We start from the raw sequence: 16,692 nt of genomic DNA, 5'->3' as shown, positions 1-16,692 counted from the left end.
TCCGATCACCTCCCTCTTGTTGCTCCCAGGCTCCATTCTCACTACCAAGTATCCGGGGCTCACCAAGTCCGGCAACAGCGTCAGGAACTCCTTCTCCGTCACCACCGGGTGCGCCGAGTGGATCAAACCCCCGAGCGAGTCGCTGTACTCGAACTTCCCCAGCGTCTCCAGCGTCTCCGGGTCTATCATGATCGACCCTTTCTGAGTCTCCGTGAGGCAGACCACTCGGCCGTCTCCAAGCCTCACGACGCCGGTGTTGGCGTTGTCGGTGAGCGAAGAGCCCGAGAAGAGTCCGGCGAGCTCGCCGACGTAGGAGAGGAAGGTGTCGGGTTTGGGGACCTCGGAGAACTCCCGGTAGCAGAGCTTCTTGTTGGCCTTGGCGGCCTTGTAGGCCTCCGACTCGATTTGGCGGTGGCCGGCGGTCAGACGGCCGCCTTTGAAGCTGAGCTTGACTAGGGTTGCGTAGCCGTCGAAGAGGTGGCGAAAGTTGTAGTCGCCGATTTGCCATAGCCCCGGACCGTTCCTTAGATACGTCCCATTCTGCATGTAAAATTATGGGACCATTAGTTAATTGATTGATCATTAGTATTCTTCTAAAAAAATTTTGGATTGTACTTATGTTTAATTTAAGTGTATGGATATGTCAATAATTATTATTATTAACCAAGATATCGTAGTTAATTTGTAGTTTTTGTGTAGTACCGTAGGAGCTGTACATTTTTTTTTTTTTTTGATATTTGTTTAGTTTGGTTTTGACCCTTACGCGTAAACTACCTGGGATGTGTAAAAAATGTTTACTAATAAATATGGGACCATTAGTTAATTGATTGATCATTAGTATTCTTCTAAAAAAATTTTGGATTGTACTTATGTTTAATTTAAGTGTATGGATATGTCAATAATTATTATTATTAACCAAGATATCGTAGTTAATTTGTAGTTTTTGTGTAGTACCGTAGGAGCTGTACATTTTTTTTTTTTTTTTTATATTTGTTTAGTTTGGTTTTGACCCTTACGCGTAAACTACCTGGGATGTGTAAAAAATGTTAACTAATAAAAGACAATAATATGCTAAGACTATTGTCTGTCAAACATAAACAAGGCGCAAAAATCTAAGAAGGTGCTATTGAAAAATAATAACAACAAGAAAGTGTGTACAGAACTAAGTACAGATCATTGTTTCTGGTCAAAGAATTTTCGTTTCTATTTATTAAAAAAAAAAAATCTTGAAAGTGATATGTTATAATTTAAAAAACTAAGCCGAGGAATATGCTTCATTTGTATTTTTTCACACATCACGTGACGACAGTACGGATATTGGGCGATTAATCAAATATGTCTCAACATAACATGACATCAGTTGTTGTCATTGCACACTAAAACACATTCTCTTTGTGTAGGGACAATCCCATGAATAAACAAATGGATTTGTTCTCCAAAGTCCATGCTGAATATGCAAGTTTTTTTTTTTTGTTTTTTCTCCCCTAGAAATTGTAATATTAATATTGTCATTTTCCGAAGAGCAAGAGAAGCTGTAATACTGTTGTTTTTGCTAAGCAAAAGAAAGAGGGAAATTTGGCATTACGAAACTATATACAGCATCTAAAAAAAAAATTGGCATGCATTAAAGTGTTCATGTATTATAATAAAATGAAATGAAAATATGAAGGAAAAAAAAAAAGAGAGAGACTTAAACACAAAATATAAACAAGCAAAAAAAAAAAAAACTTGCAAAACCCAATATAAACATGAACTGATTGAAACTTATTGAGTCATACCAATCTAGAACCCTAACTAATTAATAGTTAATGAATAATAATTAAGTTACATACCAGCCAGAGTGGTATTTCTCCATCTACAACCAACTCTCCTTCCCATCTCTCCTGCCTAACACTCGTCCAGGCAACATGAACATGGCTTGGATCCCGACCGTCGCCACCTTGGTACGACGGCAGTTGTGGTGGAGAAGAGGTTTTCGGCAACGGTGGAGTTGCGACGTTCGTGACCGTCAAGCCACGAACGTTGCGTTTGCTCGAAACAAAGCCCTTCTTTTTGGAAAATCCATAGGATTTAAACTTCTCAGGACCTACGGCTTTACTTGGCTGCAAACTTACAAAGTTTCCGATGGTTGAAGATGAATTCATGGAAGCCATTGATACTATAGCAAGCTAGCTAGGTATAAACTTCTTAATCACTAATAGTAGTAATTAAGAAGTGTGGAAAATTGGATTGGAATTTTTTGGTGTAAGAAAGAGGAGGGTGTATGATCTATTTATATATGGACGGTTTTGGAGGATTTGTTGTTCATATAGCTGAGTTGGAAACTATGCTTACATGAAGGAATATTGATTGGTGTAATTCCTTTTCACTACAAGACACAGTCTATTTTATTATGCTATATATATATATATATATATATATAGAATCAATATTTGTTTTGGGAATTATAAGTGAATCTGGCTTTGCAACCTCTTATAAGCTTACACGTAATGTATATGCTCTTAAGCAGTCACATGCATGGCACGTGACTCTCTATGGTCCTTCAGTATTTTGCACATACAACAAGGAGATTTGATAATGAATTGAACTTCCAAAAAATAGTACTGTCAACAGTGGAAATACGCACTAGGTTTTACATATTCATGCCTAAAATTATTTTGGTACCCAGTATTACTGCAAAATATACTCTTAATATTTTATGTTTTTGACCATATTAAAGTTGTAACTTGACGTTTTTAAAAATATCTTCTCAGTATTCTAAAACTAATTTTTATAGAACATGTAAAATCCAAGTTACTATTCTTATCAATTATTATTAAATAGAAATCAATATTTTAAAAAAATATAAAAATATTTTAAAACATTAAAATATTTAAAAGAAAACAACAAAATAAAAAAGCTCATGATTTTTTTAGATCTATTAGTTTTTTTATTAATTAAATAGAAGAGTATTAAGGTTATTTTATATATCAAAAATCAACTTCACGGTACCAAAAAATATATTTTGAAAATGTCGAAATACCGCTTTAGTATTATCAAAAAGACAAGATATCAAAAACGCGTTTCACAAAAATACAGAGTATCAAAATGATTTTATCCCTAAAATACAAAAATATAAAGTACCAAAATAATTTTATCTTTAAAAATAATTGAAGTTAATATATATATATATATATATATCTAAACAATAGGTTGATATATATCACAATAAATCATTAAAATTTCTATAGTTAATAGGTTACTATCGTTAAAATTGAAATTATTAAAAATTCGTTCTATATATATCTTACGTTTTTTCAGATTACAATATATATATATATATATATTGTACCTTTTGTTTTTTGTTTTTTGTTTTTGTTTTTTTTTTCTTTTTCAGCTTACCAGCTTGGAATTCTTATGTGAGATGATTTTCCATATGGTTCTGTTCAAACGGCGATAATTGATTCAACAGCTGATTCACGATATTATGGATAAGTATCCAATTTCATGGGAATATGCTGAATTAGGTGCTATATTAATTTTATTAATTAGTTCTCTCCGTTTTGTACATGCAATAACTAAAGTTTATAAGATTTTAAATGTAACTGGAGTAGCAGGCCATAACGTTAATATATAGCGACAATGTTAACAAAACAAAACTGCTAAAGATTCGGCTTGTTATAGGAGGCTCTAACAAAAATACATCTATATAGCCAATTGATCCTCCACGTATATATTCATGTCTACTAGTACTAGAGCAATACCTGCTTTCTGGGATTTTGAACACGTATGATTCAAATGTGAAAGGAATAAAGATCAGATAGATACTGATATTCCAAATGTAGTCAGTAGAAATCAAAATATTAAATATCAAAGAAATTAAGGAAGTGAATAAACAAAAATGTAGAAAAGTTGCCTTTTTATTGTTTTATTTTGATGATTTCTTAAGTTTTATTAAATTAGAAAATGCCATTTTTTAAAAGGCCAATCAATGAATGACTGATTGATTGATTGATTGATTTAGTGATCAATCACTCATATATAGGAATTCATTATCTTTTTCTTCTGATGCGAACTAAAAAAATGAATGAGTCTTAAGGTGACGTTTGGTTTATGTGTTTAAAATTATGGTTCATAATTTAATTTTTAAAATTTAAATTTTTTTAAAAAAATACTATAACGGAACTAAAAATTATAATCCTAAACTAGATAGAACTCTTGAAACAAATATCACCTAAGTGTTTCAATTACTCGTTGAATTGATACTTGATCACTAATTGACGTCATTTAACTGACGAACCGTAAGCAATTTTCTTAAAAGAAAAAGATCTGAGTTTTATTTATTTATTTTTTCAAAAGGTGGCAAAAACTGACACTTCACCTAATTTTCCTCGATGTAGATCATCGTGTGATAATAATGACTTAACCGAATCATATTATATCATAATCTTTCCTTTGCTAGGTGGAGACACTACTGATAGTGCGAGAGTTTTGTAAACACATGTGGTATATGATTTCTTCTCGGGAAAAAGCGTTCTTCAGATTACTTTCATTCTATATTCCCTTCTTCAATGTGTTTTAGTTTCTCAATATATAATCACGTAAAATATTGATGATCTTCATTAATCCAAACCGTTGTTTTTTTAATCCAGAACACCAAAAAGAACTTTTTTTTTTATTTGAAGAATATATATCTTTTGGAAAATTTATTTAGTTGATTTTTTTTTGAAAGGTTATTTGGTTGAAATTAACAACAAACACTATATAGCAATCATCAAACGAAAAGGAAAAAATAATAATAAAAAGAGAGAAAAAAATAAAAAGGCCCAGGTTGAAGGGTCCAAAGTGGCAGCTAGCTACCATCTGAATGTTAATGCTTATGCATCCTGAAGCTTCTACGTACTGGCATGTTTCAGCTAACTATGAGTGTAACACACACACACACACACATATATATATATATATATATGTATGTATGTATCTATATGCTCATTAATTAGAGAGTATACTTCTATAAACGAGCCAAAGACTAGGATTTTTCCATGAGTAACATTTGAAAATACCACATAATTCATCACCATAAATATCGTGACATAAATCCTTAAAAAACAAATTGTGACATAAAAGTATGAAATTAGAGTTCGATATATACATGTGTTTCATCTTTCCATGATTTTCCTTTTCTCGATTTATGCATGTCATCCGTATGCTACAATTCAATATCCTTGAAAGAACACAAGGAGAAAAATTTGGCCAATCTATTATCAAGTAATTTTCAATTTGATTTTAGAATTCAATATCCTTGAAAGAAAACAAGGAAGCAAAATTTTGGCCAATCTATTATCAAGTAATTTTTTTAATTTGATTACTACCAAAAGAAATGGAAAATCTCCTGAAAGTTTTGTATTTTCCCCCTTCTATTAATTTGAGCAAATTGTGCCTAGAGAAAACCTTATATGCTCTTGGTGAATGAGGAAACACAAATATTTCCTAATGAAAATGAAATGAAAAGAAAACAATACATTTGTTTAACAAATCTAACTGACTAATGAATTAGAGGTTTTATTTACTATTGTCACACTGATCATTTACATTTATCGTTCTCTTTAGGAATTAATGAAAATATAACGTTGATGCCAAATTAACTCTCTGGACTTCAACAAATATCTGTTTTAATGAAAGTTGCGTTATTGATTCACATTATCTAGGGCATAGTGTTATTTATCGTAGCAAATTAGGATTTGAAAAGATACTCATGGCATGTAGAATTTCAACTAAAAGCTGTGAAATTTGTAATATATATCACACCTTAATTAGCTCGTTTAAGCAATAAACTTAGGTCATGAACTAGATTCTTCCACCATGACTAGATTCATGAATCATGAGGTGTATATATTTGTGTTTTTTTTCGTAGAGAGAGACTTTTAATTTTCTAAAAATAAAATTACGAGAGGAAATGACTAATATCAAAATCAATTAGACATTCCAATACATTTGACATCTATTAGCAACTAAATTCTTTATCAAATTTACCCCTTGAAAATTAATATATTAAAATAAAAAAAATACAAAAGAGACTTTTTACTTGAGTTGAAATTAGTGGGGGAAAAAAAGGGGATACTTATTTGGATTATTATCAGAACAATAGCTCGTACCAGGTATAATTAATAGGAACTATCATGTTGATTACTCACTTGCCAATTATCCGAACCAATATTTTCAAGATTGAAGATATCTGCCGTAATTTTCTTGAAATATTTTGTTACGTGTACCGATCCACAATGGAGTCAAAACTTAACACATAATGGAACTAATTATAAATATTTTGACCCGATGAAGAAACACCAAATTAAAAGAGGAAAATGACAATAAAAATGGGAAACTAATAGCCTATAAAACCAAGAAATAAAGAGTAAATAATATTATAGGAATAAACAATTTGGCCGTCCAAAGTGGAGCAAAAACAAAGCAGACATTATTGTTGGCCCATTTTGATTGTTCCACAACAAACAATGATGTTTTTTTTGAACAATAAAAGCAATATGTTCATTTTTTTTTGTGATTTTTTAAAGTTCCCATTTTTATCCCCCATTGCACTCATGAGTTTCTTACTTCTTTTCTTAGTCCATTCCCATTTGGGAAAGTGGAAGCCCCATTTCTATTTTCTACTTTTCATGAAGTTTTACTATAATATTAGGACCTGTCAAGTTGATGGAACATTAATATTTGCCATATGGGCCAATGTGTTTGCCAGTACCTAAAACCCTTCTAATTCTTAATGTCAAAAAGGGCTTTTTTAAATTTTTTTTTTTTTAATTCAAATTTTGCTTCCAAATGGCAAACAAAAGTGCAATGTTCTTACGACCATAATCACTCATACATATATGCAAATAGAAATCATTTGTCTGCCGATAACTGACGTGAAAGTTAAGTGTTGATTCGTTCTGATTTATGGTGCGGTTTCAATTATATGTGGTCCATCAATGTTAATATCACGAGAAAACTATATTTCGGCTCTAACAAGAAAATATGAAAGCGTCTATACTTATGACAGATCGGTTCTTAAGTTAAACTTATGATATATATATATATATATATATAGACACACACACACATATGTATATATGTAAGTTGAATTAAATTTAAATACATATGAAAGTTGTAATTTGATTGATAAAATTTAGATTTCTTAATGTAATTTGCTAACTATTGTATTCTTCAGTGAAGACTGGTGATAATTTCAAGTCTTAGTGTTTAAAATTTAACCTAAAAACTAAGTATATTGGTCTCCATTCAACACACTTTTTTAAAAATAGTAAATAATTGCAATAAGGCATGAATTTGACTATCATATTTATTGTTTATTAGAGAAACAATTTTATGATACAAACAAATAAGTTTTAATTAATCACCATACTCTATTGGTAACTCTATATATTAATAATTTAAAAGAGATAGAGAGTTGCAAATAAGGAGTATAATAATTTTAACAAGTTATAGATAAAGATATATTTTATTTGTTATTGAAGAATATAGCACATAAAAAGGTAATTGATTTGTGTAACAATGTTCTACATAGAATGCACCTACGTCATTCGAAACAACTTATGAAACAAAAACTCGAACACAAACTAATTTTAAAATTTTTAGTTAAGAGTGGTATTATGTGAGGTTTTAGTCTAAATATAATGATAAAATGATGATTTTATAACGTAATGCAAACATTATTATTTAATTTAATCACTTTTTTAAGACTTAAATAAGAAAAAATAGTAGATGCACTAACAAAATCTCAAATAGCATTATTTTTCTTAACATACTATTTTGATAGGGCGAGTCTTGTGGGTTCGGAAGCTACCTACAACGCACAATAAAAACATTATTTGTTTTGATCACTTTTTCTTAACCCCTAAGCAAGAAAAAATAGTAGATAACAAGTAAAAAAATACAAAAGGTGAAGGGCATAAATGAAAATAAAAATTAAACAGCTTTTTCTTAAGTTATAAATAAGAGAAAAGAGTAGATAAAAGTTAAAAGTACAAAAGGTCAAGGGCGTAAATGAAAACACAAATTAAACTGCTTTTCTTAAGCTCTAAGCAAGAGAAAAGAGTAGATAATAAATAAGTAAAAAGTACAAAAGATAAAGAGCATAGACAAAAAAAAAAAAAAAAAAAAAAAAAAGTTGACAGCTGCCTACTTCATCACATTTGTATCATATAATAAAAAAAAAAAAAAAAAAAAACTCCCCGCCATTAATATTAAATATAGTCTAGCAATCACGCATCATCATAAATATTGGATATAATACATGCTCTATTAGATACATCTGTTGAACCTTAAAAATAAATCCGTTGATACTTGATATGTATACTGTACTTTAGGTTAATCTTGGCATCAATTTTATCCTCTTTTAAATTAATCTTTTTCTTTTTGAAACAGAAATGAACTTTCATTCAACTCTAATTGTCAGCTAGTACTAACAGAGCCCATAAAATAAGGTAGAGAATCAATCCAAACACAATCAACAAATTATTTGGAACACATTAGTTAGAAAGTTGGCCACATTATTCCTACTTACGGGATTATGTAAAAAACATTGGCATTTCGAACTTGGGAAAAAACTTCATGGATGTCATCAATGACATTAGCTTCAGAAGCTCGATGAGCCAAATAATGAATTACTCAAAACACATTAAATCAGTGAAATAAATAGGGTTTAAGTAAGTGCATTGGTCTCCACGGAACATACAATTAGTGAATTTCTGCTCGTGGTTTAGAGTCTGCATTCAATGTGTTTCTATTCACGGAGCTGATTCACTGCTTTGTGTTGTTTGCAGCCGTCGTTTGGCTCTATATCATGTTCAACGCGAGTCTATTTGAAGATGGAAACTATATATATGTACATATCTTGGAATAAGTTGCAAACACCAAAATTACCGACAGTTAGTTTACCAATCCATCTCAAAAACTTAAGTTGTTAGGAGGTGGACCAACAATACTTTTATACTTTCCCCTCACGTGTGGGTTAGACAATAGGCAATCGTGTGGGTAAATTAATTAAAAAATCCAACACGTGAATATTTAAGCCCGAGATATATTAAAGACCCAATACATGATGATAATTTAAATGGTGATAAAAAATACAATTACAGGGTTCGAACTCAGCACCTACAAAAAAAAATGAAATTTAGTAATAATTTTTGTTTGTCTCAGCAATTTTCTTTTGCAAAATGTCAAACACTTTAGGCGCAACTTATTATAACTCATAACTTATATTCCATTTCAACTACATATTAAATATATATGATGGTGGAGTTTATTATTATAACTACTGACTGAAGGTACAATTTTTAGTGATAAAAAAAACTATTTTTGTGACTAAAATCTTTTGCTCTTGGACTTTTTAAATTAGTAAGGAAGGGTCATAACTAAACTTTTTGTTTAGCTAGTCCTAAAATTATACACTTTTTAGTTATAAATTATATTATGCCCAGTTTTAATTTTTTTTAGTGAATTATTATCCATTGATTCATTGTATTCTTTCTATCGCTTCGTCATATTAATGCCACAATCCAACTCCATATTCAAACTAACAATAATTAGGAGATCAACAAATAGGAAAAGCTACGGATAATTATGACATAATATATATACATACATACATATATATATATATATATATATATATGATGAAAACACGACTGTTGAGCAATTTAAAAATAAAATAATAATGAAAGGAGACCCGCTTGACCTTATAAAAGTGGCTTACAAAATTGAAGGTCGTGTTATATAGCATGGCTTGCTATTGGAAGACTACAATTCTGCTGCATGGAGAAATCAAGACCTTTATAATTGCTTCTGTCTCTTCATGGCTTTGATTATTCCTACAATTATTAATCAGAGAATGACAAAAGTTATATATATGCTCGAATGTGGCAGACAAAATTAGAGTTTCTTCCACAACAAGCCACATTATAACAAATAATTAATTGATTCTTGTTATAATGTAGTTGTCCCTTAAAACTGATATTTTTTATTAATTAATGAGGTTAATTAAATTAGTGGATGGTCCAAATTAAGCCCAATTCCTATGTGGGCGGTGATGATGGAGTGACGTGTCATCTCCTTGTCTTTGTTTGATTTGTCCTTTTTACGGGTCAGCGCCCTAGTAATTTGCTTGAAATTAATAAATATTTCAAGTATTGCTTGCGTATTTGCATTTTCTTTTTTAAATCGAGTTGATTAAGACGGGTTTAATTTGTAGTGTTAACCTAAGGTCAATGTAATAAGCAACCAATGTCATTAACTCCATGGTTGAAAAAAAGTGAAGTGGGAAGAGAATCAAATATCCTAGAATCCTAGAACAATACAAAAGAGCCAATGGTTTAGTACAAGAATTCTGAACAATATTCCAACGTGTATTTGCTCTTATAATAATTAGATCAGCATCTTTGTAACAATGCCAAATTAATATGCCAGTTTTAAATTTTAGTCTATCAATGGAAAAATCATTCTTCAATACAATGCTATTTTTGATGCTAAATATTGTAGTAAATATAGAATATTCAAGTATAACAAATGCCAAATTTTACTGTTTGATTGTTATTAATTGATGTATTAACATATTCTTTTTAATCACTTCCACAATATTGTTAATTTTAAATTATTTTAATATTAAAATTTCACTTTTACAGGTTTCAAAAGAATATTAATTCTGTCAAAAAATAGACATAAAATTTAAAATAACATCATATATTAGAGTACATAATAGAATAGCACATTAAATATATACATTACTTTTACATCTTTTAGTAACAAATTTAATATTTCCATTGATATTTATATTTTAGATGGTGATCTAGAAAGTCCTAGGGCAACAAGCTAGCTATGTACGAAGATGCTTAATTATTAATTCTTCACTTTTCAAAGTGGACCGCTGATGCTTTTCATTTTTCAGGTTGATATATTTTATGAAGCCAATATAATGATTGATTGAACGTGGAACAATTTTTTTCGTGTACTTTAGCTAGGGTATTTTTGGAAAATGTTACTACTTATTAATTAGTTCGAATGCCTTTTTTTTTTTAATTATTTTACGTAGCATATGTTATATACCTGCATATGTAGTAGGATATACTTCTGGTACTCTTCATTTTGTTCTATTGTGTCTTAAACGGGGGACTTTAAAAAAAATAAATTTGTCTGGTTGAGGTTTATTTTTTTATTTTTTATTATATAATTATATTACGTGAATCAAGTTTATTTTATCAGTTTAATTATAGTTAAGTATGATGACGAGTTGAATTCAATGTGAGGAATATGATTAAGCATTAAGCTGGGTTTTCATTAATGTTTATATATATGGGGATGGGTCCTTTACAATCGGTACTTATTTTTTTGACCTTATATCGATAAGTACAATAACCTGGACCCTTTGATTTTAATGATCTAGTGGCTAAAATGTATGGGGTACATATATAGTTGTTAAAAAAAGAAAAAAAAAACCCCTATTTGATGCATATTTTTAGTTTATTAATGTTCTTAGTGGTGGGTTTTGTTATCTACTGTTTGACTGTTTTTTTTTTCTTTTACAAAAGAAAAATATTTTCATTTGACTCTTTTTCATTCCAATATTTTAAATATAATTTACTGAAGGCTTTTAGTGTAACATATAGCGGCTTAAAAATAAATTGCAAGTTTTTATGTTGTTTGTACTTAACATGTCCTGTTGGAGTAGTGTTCCTTTTTTTGTTTATTTCTTAAACTAACTTATTTTAACTTCTGTTGTTGTTTATGCGAAAACTATATGTTGTTTAATTTCCAAGAGAGTTATATATAATATAAGTATGTCTGTGTGTGTAATAGAAAAGACTTTAAGTATATGATAATGATGATGATGATGATGATGATGATGATAATAATAACAATAACAATAATAATAATAATAACAATAATAATAATAATAATAATAATAATAATATATATATATATAAATATATATATATAATATTCTTTAAATTTGTTTCCTCCCTCCCCTTCTTTTTGTTATTTTGTACATAGAGGAGGGAGAACTTTTGTCATATTTCGTGATGGCAGATGCTCTTTGAGTCGCTGTTCTGCTAGAACAGAGACTTCCTCTTTCTCTAAGAACAAATTATGCATCATCTAATCATAGGATTATTCGTTCCATCGAAGTCGTAGAATTATTAATACTATTAGTTTATCAACTTTGAGCATCCTGCTATTTTTATTACATGATCAAATTTTAGTCTTGATATATATCTACCTTTTCTCTAAAGAACTTTGGGCCTTATTCAGCATTTCGAGTTAAGAGTACATGAAAAAGAACTCCTGCCCAGCACGCATCTTTTGTTGAAAACAGCCCAAGGTTTCATACAAGACAAGAAATAGTTAGAAATAGCCCATGAGATGTCATGATATAATAGTCATAAAAACACAATATAAATATGTTAAAAGAGAGCTGAGGTCTACTGTTCACATGTGCCTGTTTATTTTCGTTTTTGAAAATGTTTTTCACGTTTTCCGAAGATAAAAAATTAAAACGGATAGAAAAAATGTGTTTGGTGCAACAGTTTATCAAAATTGAAAACAGAAACGTTTTTGTCCTTTTCCCAAAATCTGAAAACGACTTAAGATCGCTTTCTCCATTTTCATTTTTGTTTCCTTCTTCTCCCATTTGCATATTCTGATTCAACCCTCTCATGAGCCTCTGCCAGCGACCATCCCCACCGTCGCGTTCGGAGGCGGCGGCGAGAGACCTGGAGTTAGAGCCATTTTACAGAAATCAAAGGATATTGGGTCTAACTCAACCTAACAAAACCAGCTTGTTAGGAGAGGATTGCCCTCACCTTATTAAGTGGATCATGCCAATATCTCCAGCCAATGTGAGATTCTAATACGCCCCCTCACACATAGCGTGGACCATGCCAAACCGCTGCGAATAAGTCGATATTGGGGGACCCAACATTGTAAAACTGGGCCTACTCTGATACCATTTTACAAAAATCAAATGATATTGGGCCTAACTCAACCTAACAAAACCGGCTTGTTAGGAGAGGATTGCCTTCACCTTATTAAGTGGATCATGCCAATATCTCCAGCAAATGTGGGATTCTAATAATCCGTACAACATAATCCCGGTGCACAACCTGCTCGCGGACCACCTGTCGTTGCAGTACCCGGAGGTTCGAGCCACGGCGGCGGCTCTGCGAATTGTCGGGACCCTTCGTCGGCCGCCGTTTGCGCAATGGCTCCCTCACATGGACCTCCTCGATTGGCTTGCCCTATTCTTCAGCTTCCAAAATGATAGCGTTCGGAACCAGAGGGAGCACCTTGTCCTCCACCTCGCCAACGCCCAGATACGCCTCATGCCGCCGCCGGACAACATCGATACACTCGACGCCGGCGTCCTCTGCTACTTCTGCAAGAAGCTGTTGAAGAACTACACCGATTGGTGCTACTATTTGGGGAAGAAGTCTAACATTTGGATCTCCGACTGCCGCTGAAAATCTGAGAATCTCTTTTTGCATATGATTGGGTGGCTTCTTGGCTTCACCTTCTCCTATAAACGTCTTCTGAACTATCTATTATTTAATTAATCACCAAAATCAACACCACACTAATCGTTGATAGAGGCCGCCACTACTACTACTGGTTGTACCTGTACTTGTACTTGTGGGGCCAAACCGAAGCGGTGGATGGTGGTGGTAGTGTAGAGAGATATAATTAGTCTTTGTGAGGGAAGGAAAAGGGGAAGGAGAAGGAGATGGAGATGGAGATAGAGAATTAATGAGACGGATATGGTGTGGGGATTTTGACAATACTTGACCTGTTGCTAAAACCATTGGCATTTTTATTTTTGGTTTACCAGATGCAAAAGGCAAAGATCGGTCTCAAAATCGAGAAATTCTCATATTTTTAGCTAAAATTCCCCTAACATCTGAGAATCGGAGGGTGGTGACTTTTCTTCAGGTGACATTGGTTCTTGTTCTCCCAGATATTATTATTTAAAATATTATTACATGTTTTTAAAAATTAAATTACCAAACGCAGTTTAATTTTTTTTTGAACTGAAAACAATCTCAGAATAAAACTACCAAACACATTTTCAAAAATGATTCTAAAATGGAAATGAAAACGTTTTCATTTTCATATAGAAAACAAAATTATTTTAGAACGAATTCCAAACGCACCTGATAATTTTGCCCTTTTTCCCCTTCTCCTTCCTTTTCCGTGTAAGAGGTGTTTGGTTTTCTTATTTTTAATAGGTTGATTGTACCATTTTGCCCCTCGTCTTTTATCCTTTTATTTGTTTTGGGTTGGGTGTTTTCGGTCATTTCCGTGTAAGTAGAGCCCTAGGCTCTATTCCCTCTTCGATACTCTCATTCTCTCCGCCGCTCTCACCTTCTTTCGCCAGAAACTCTACATTCCTCCATTGATGCTTTGATTTTCTTCGCCTTTCTCATGTGATTTCGGCAAAAATTTTGGGATTTTATCTGTTCTTTCTTCTGGGCACTTTGACGGTTTGTATTTGCGGCGGTGGTTTGTTTTTTTTCAGTGGTTTTGGTAGACGGTCCTTCGATTCATCTGGGTTTTGGTGGAGGTCTCTTCAATTTTTCTAGGTTGTTTCTATGTTGGTTTGATTCGCGATTTTAGTTTGGGGTTTTATGTTGTTTTGCAGGAGTGCACGCTCTATGCTTTGTAGGAACGCACGACCTCCAGCGCGTTCCAACCCAATCTCGTGTGGGTCCCACGCCTGCTCAGTCTAGCTAACCGCCCACTCTTCGCGCGCTAGCTGTCCAATGCGGACCCCGCGCCTGCTCATGCCAGCCTGCTTCTTTCCTCTGCGCGCGACAGCTATCTCTCACCACTATTCAGCGCCAGCAAGCTCCAACCACTCCGCATGCAACACGTGGCGCTTTGTCTCCTCACTGCCAATCATGTTGCGACACATGTCCACTGAGTGATGAGTCCAAATTTCTCCTTCAAAATCAGAGCAAATTTGCCAGATTTCTTCCCCAAATTATATATATGATTTCTCCTAATTTATGTGTAATTTTATTTTGTTTCCTTTTCTTTTGTAATTTTTTATTTTTATTATTTATTTTCTTATTTGACAGGCAACCTCTGAACACTATAAATAAGAGGGTAAGCCTATGGTTTTTGTAAGTTTTTAATATTCAGTTTTCTGATGTCTTGCTGTCACTCTCATATTTTCTTTCTAGAACTTGTGAGAATGTTTTGCAAGCTAGGCTAGAGTTTTCTTGGTGAGGTTAGAGATGAACTTTTGTTAGTGACCCAATTCGGGCTTTTGATTCCTTGTGCTGTAAAGTTCAATATATGAATGAATTAAATCTCATCTATCTTTCTTTTACTTTTCAAAATATTGTGTGTCAATTTTTATATAAGTTAAGTCACGCTTTTCTTATGTAATTCTATCATGCACTATTTTGTTATTCAAATTATTTTACAAATTATCTTTTACTGCAATATTGTCAAATTGATATATTGTCGATTTTGGAAACTTGTAATAATAATATTTTCAGAGTCAACATAGAGATTTAATTTATTTGATTCTTTTATTTTGTGAATCAAAACTTGAATTGGTGAACGAAACATTAGGGATTCTTAACCCTTACCGTTTTTACTACTGAATTTCCTTCATACAAATTTTCTCCTTTTTATTTTATTTTCAACAAAAATATCTAAAACTCGTCTTTTTCTTTAATTCAATTGTTTTTTTATTTTTCTCTAACGCTCTTATTATGCTAATCTTTCTTGTTATTTTGTTATCTCTCTGTGGATATGACCTCCCTTCTGTGCTACAATCGACTGCTTGTGAACATCACTTTTGGGCGTTAATCAGCAGCACAAGCACTAATAAAAAAACCATGCTCTACATTGACAATTGATGAAGGATTTATCAAGCCATCCATAATCCCACAAACTATTGCTCAGTTAAGAGGACAAACAAAAATCTTTCAAGTTTATTTTCAACAAAGGATACCACAAATGACTTCAGTTATTTAAAAAAAATTTGAAGATGTCCAACTTCCAGCACCACCGTCACAAATATCAGCTCCCACAACAATAGATCTAAAAACTCTAGACCCAAAAAGATTGACCACAAGGTAAGACATATTTATTAATTTATATCAATTATCAATAAAAATCAACATTTACCATTTTCAATATATATCTTAACAATATTTTATCATTTTAGTTCTGAAGCAAAAACAACAAACCCGCCCAAAAATCTCCCAAAGACCAGGTAATATAACTACTTCTAAATCTTTTAATTTACATCAAATATAATTAAAGATGTTCAACTTCCATAATTGTTATTATTAATTTTTTAAAAAATTTGTATTTTATAGTTAAGAAAAATAAAAACAAAAAGAAAGACAACAACTATAATACATTGTAAGAAACTTTTAACTAGCATATTATATATATAAATATATGTAGATATATGTATATATAAATTAATTTTATATTATAAACATTCTTAACTTTGTATATAATACAATAGTATTTCTCGCAGGCGGACTTTCGGCTAGTTTATACTATGATCTCTTGCCAAGAAAAAGGCCAGATCATCAACTAAAATTGAAGTTGAAAAAAAAAAACAAACAAAAAAACAAAAGAAAATGCGAGACATTGCCCAGACAATTGGCTGACAAGTATTTAAGG

The 16,692-nt window shown here is 31.7% G+C and overlaps 1 protein-coding gene across 1 annotated transcript in view; it reads right to left on the bottom strand.

The window, feature by feature from the left end:
- The window catches only part of LOC21393994 (carotenoid cleavage dioxygenase 8 homolog B, chloroplastic), a 4,263-nt gene extending 2,110 nt beyond the window's left edge, over positions 1-2,153 (bottom strand). Inside the window, 2 exon segments of the mRNA XM_024169521.1 lie at positions 1-540; positions 1,833-2,153. The exon segment at positions 1-540 is cut by the window's left edge and continues 18 nt beyond it. Of these exon segments, the coding sequence (XP_024025289.1) occupies positions 1-540; positions 1,833-2,153 (861 nt within the window).
- Between the last annotated feature and the right edge of the window lie 14,539 nt (positions 2,154-16,692).

Source organism: Morus notabilis, unplaced genomic scaffold (assembly GCF_000414095.1).
Source record: "Morus notabilis unplaced genomic scaffold, ASM41409v2 Scaffold245, whole genome shotgun sequence".
Taxonomy (NCBI): Eukaryota; Viridiplantae; Streptophyta; class Magnoliopsida; order Rosales; family Moraceae; genus Morus; species Morus notabilis.
Note: the sequence above shows the minus strand (reverse complement) of the source record. Positions and strands in the feature narration are given on the sequence as shown.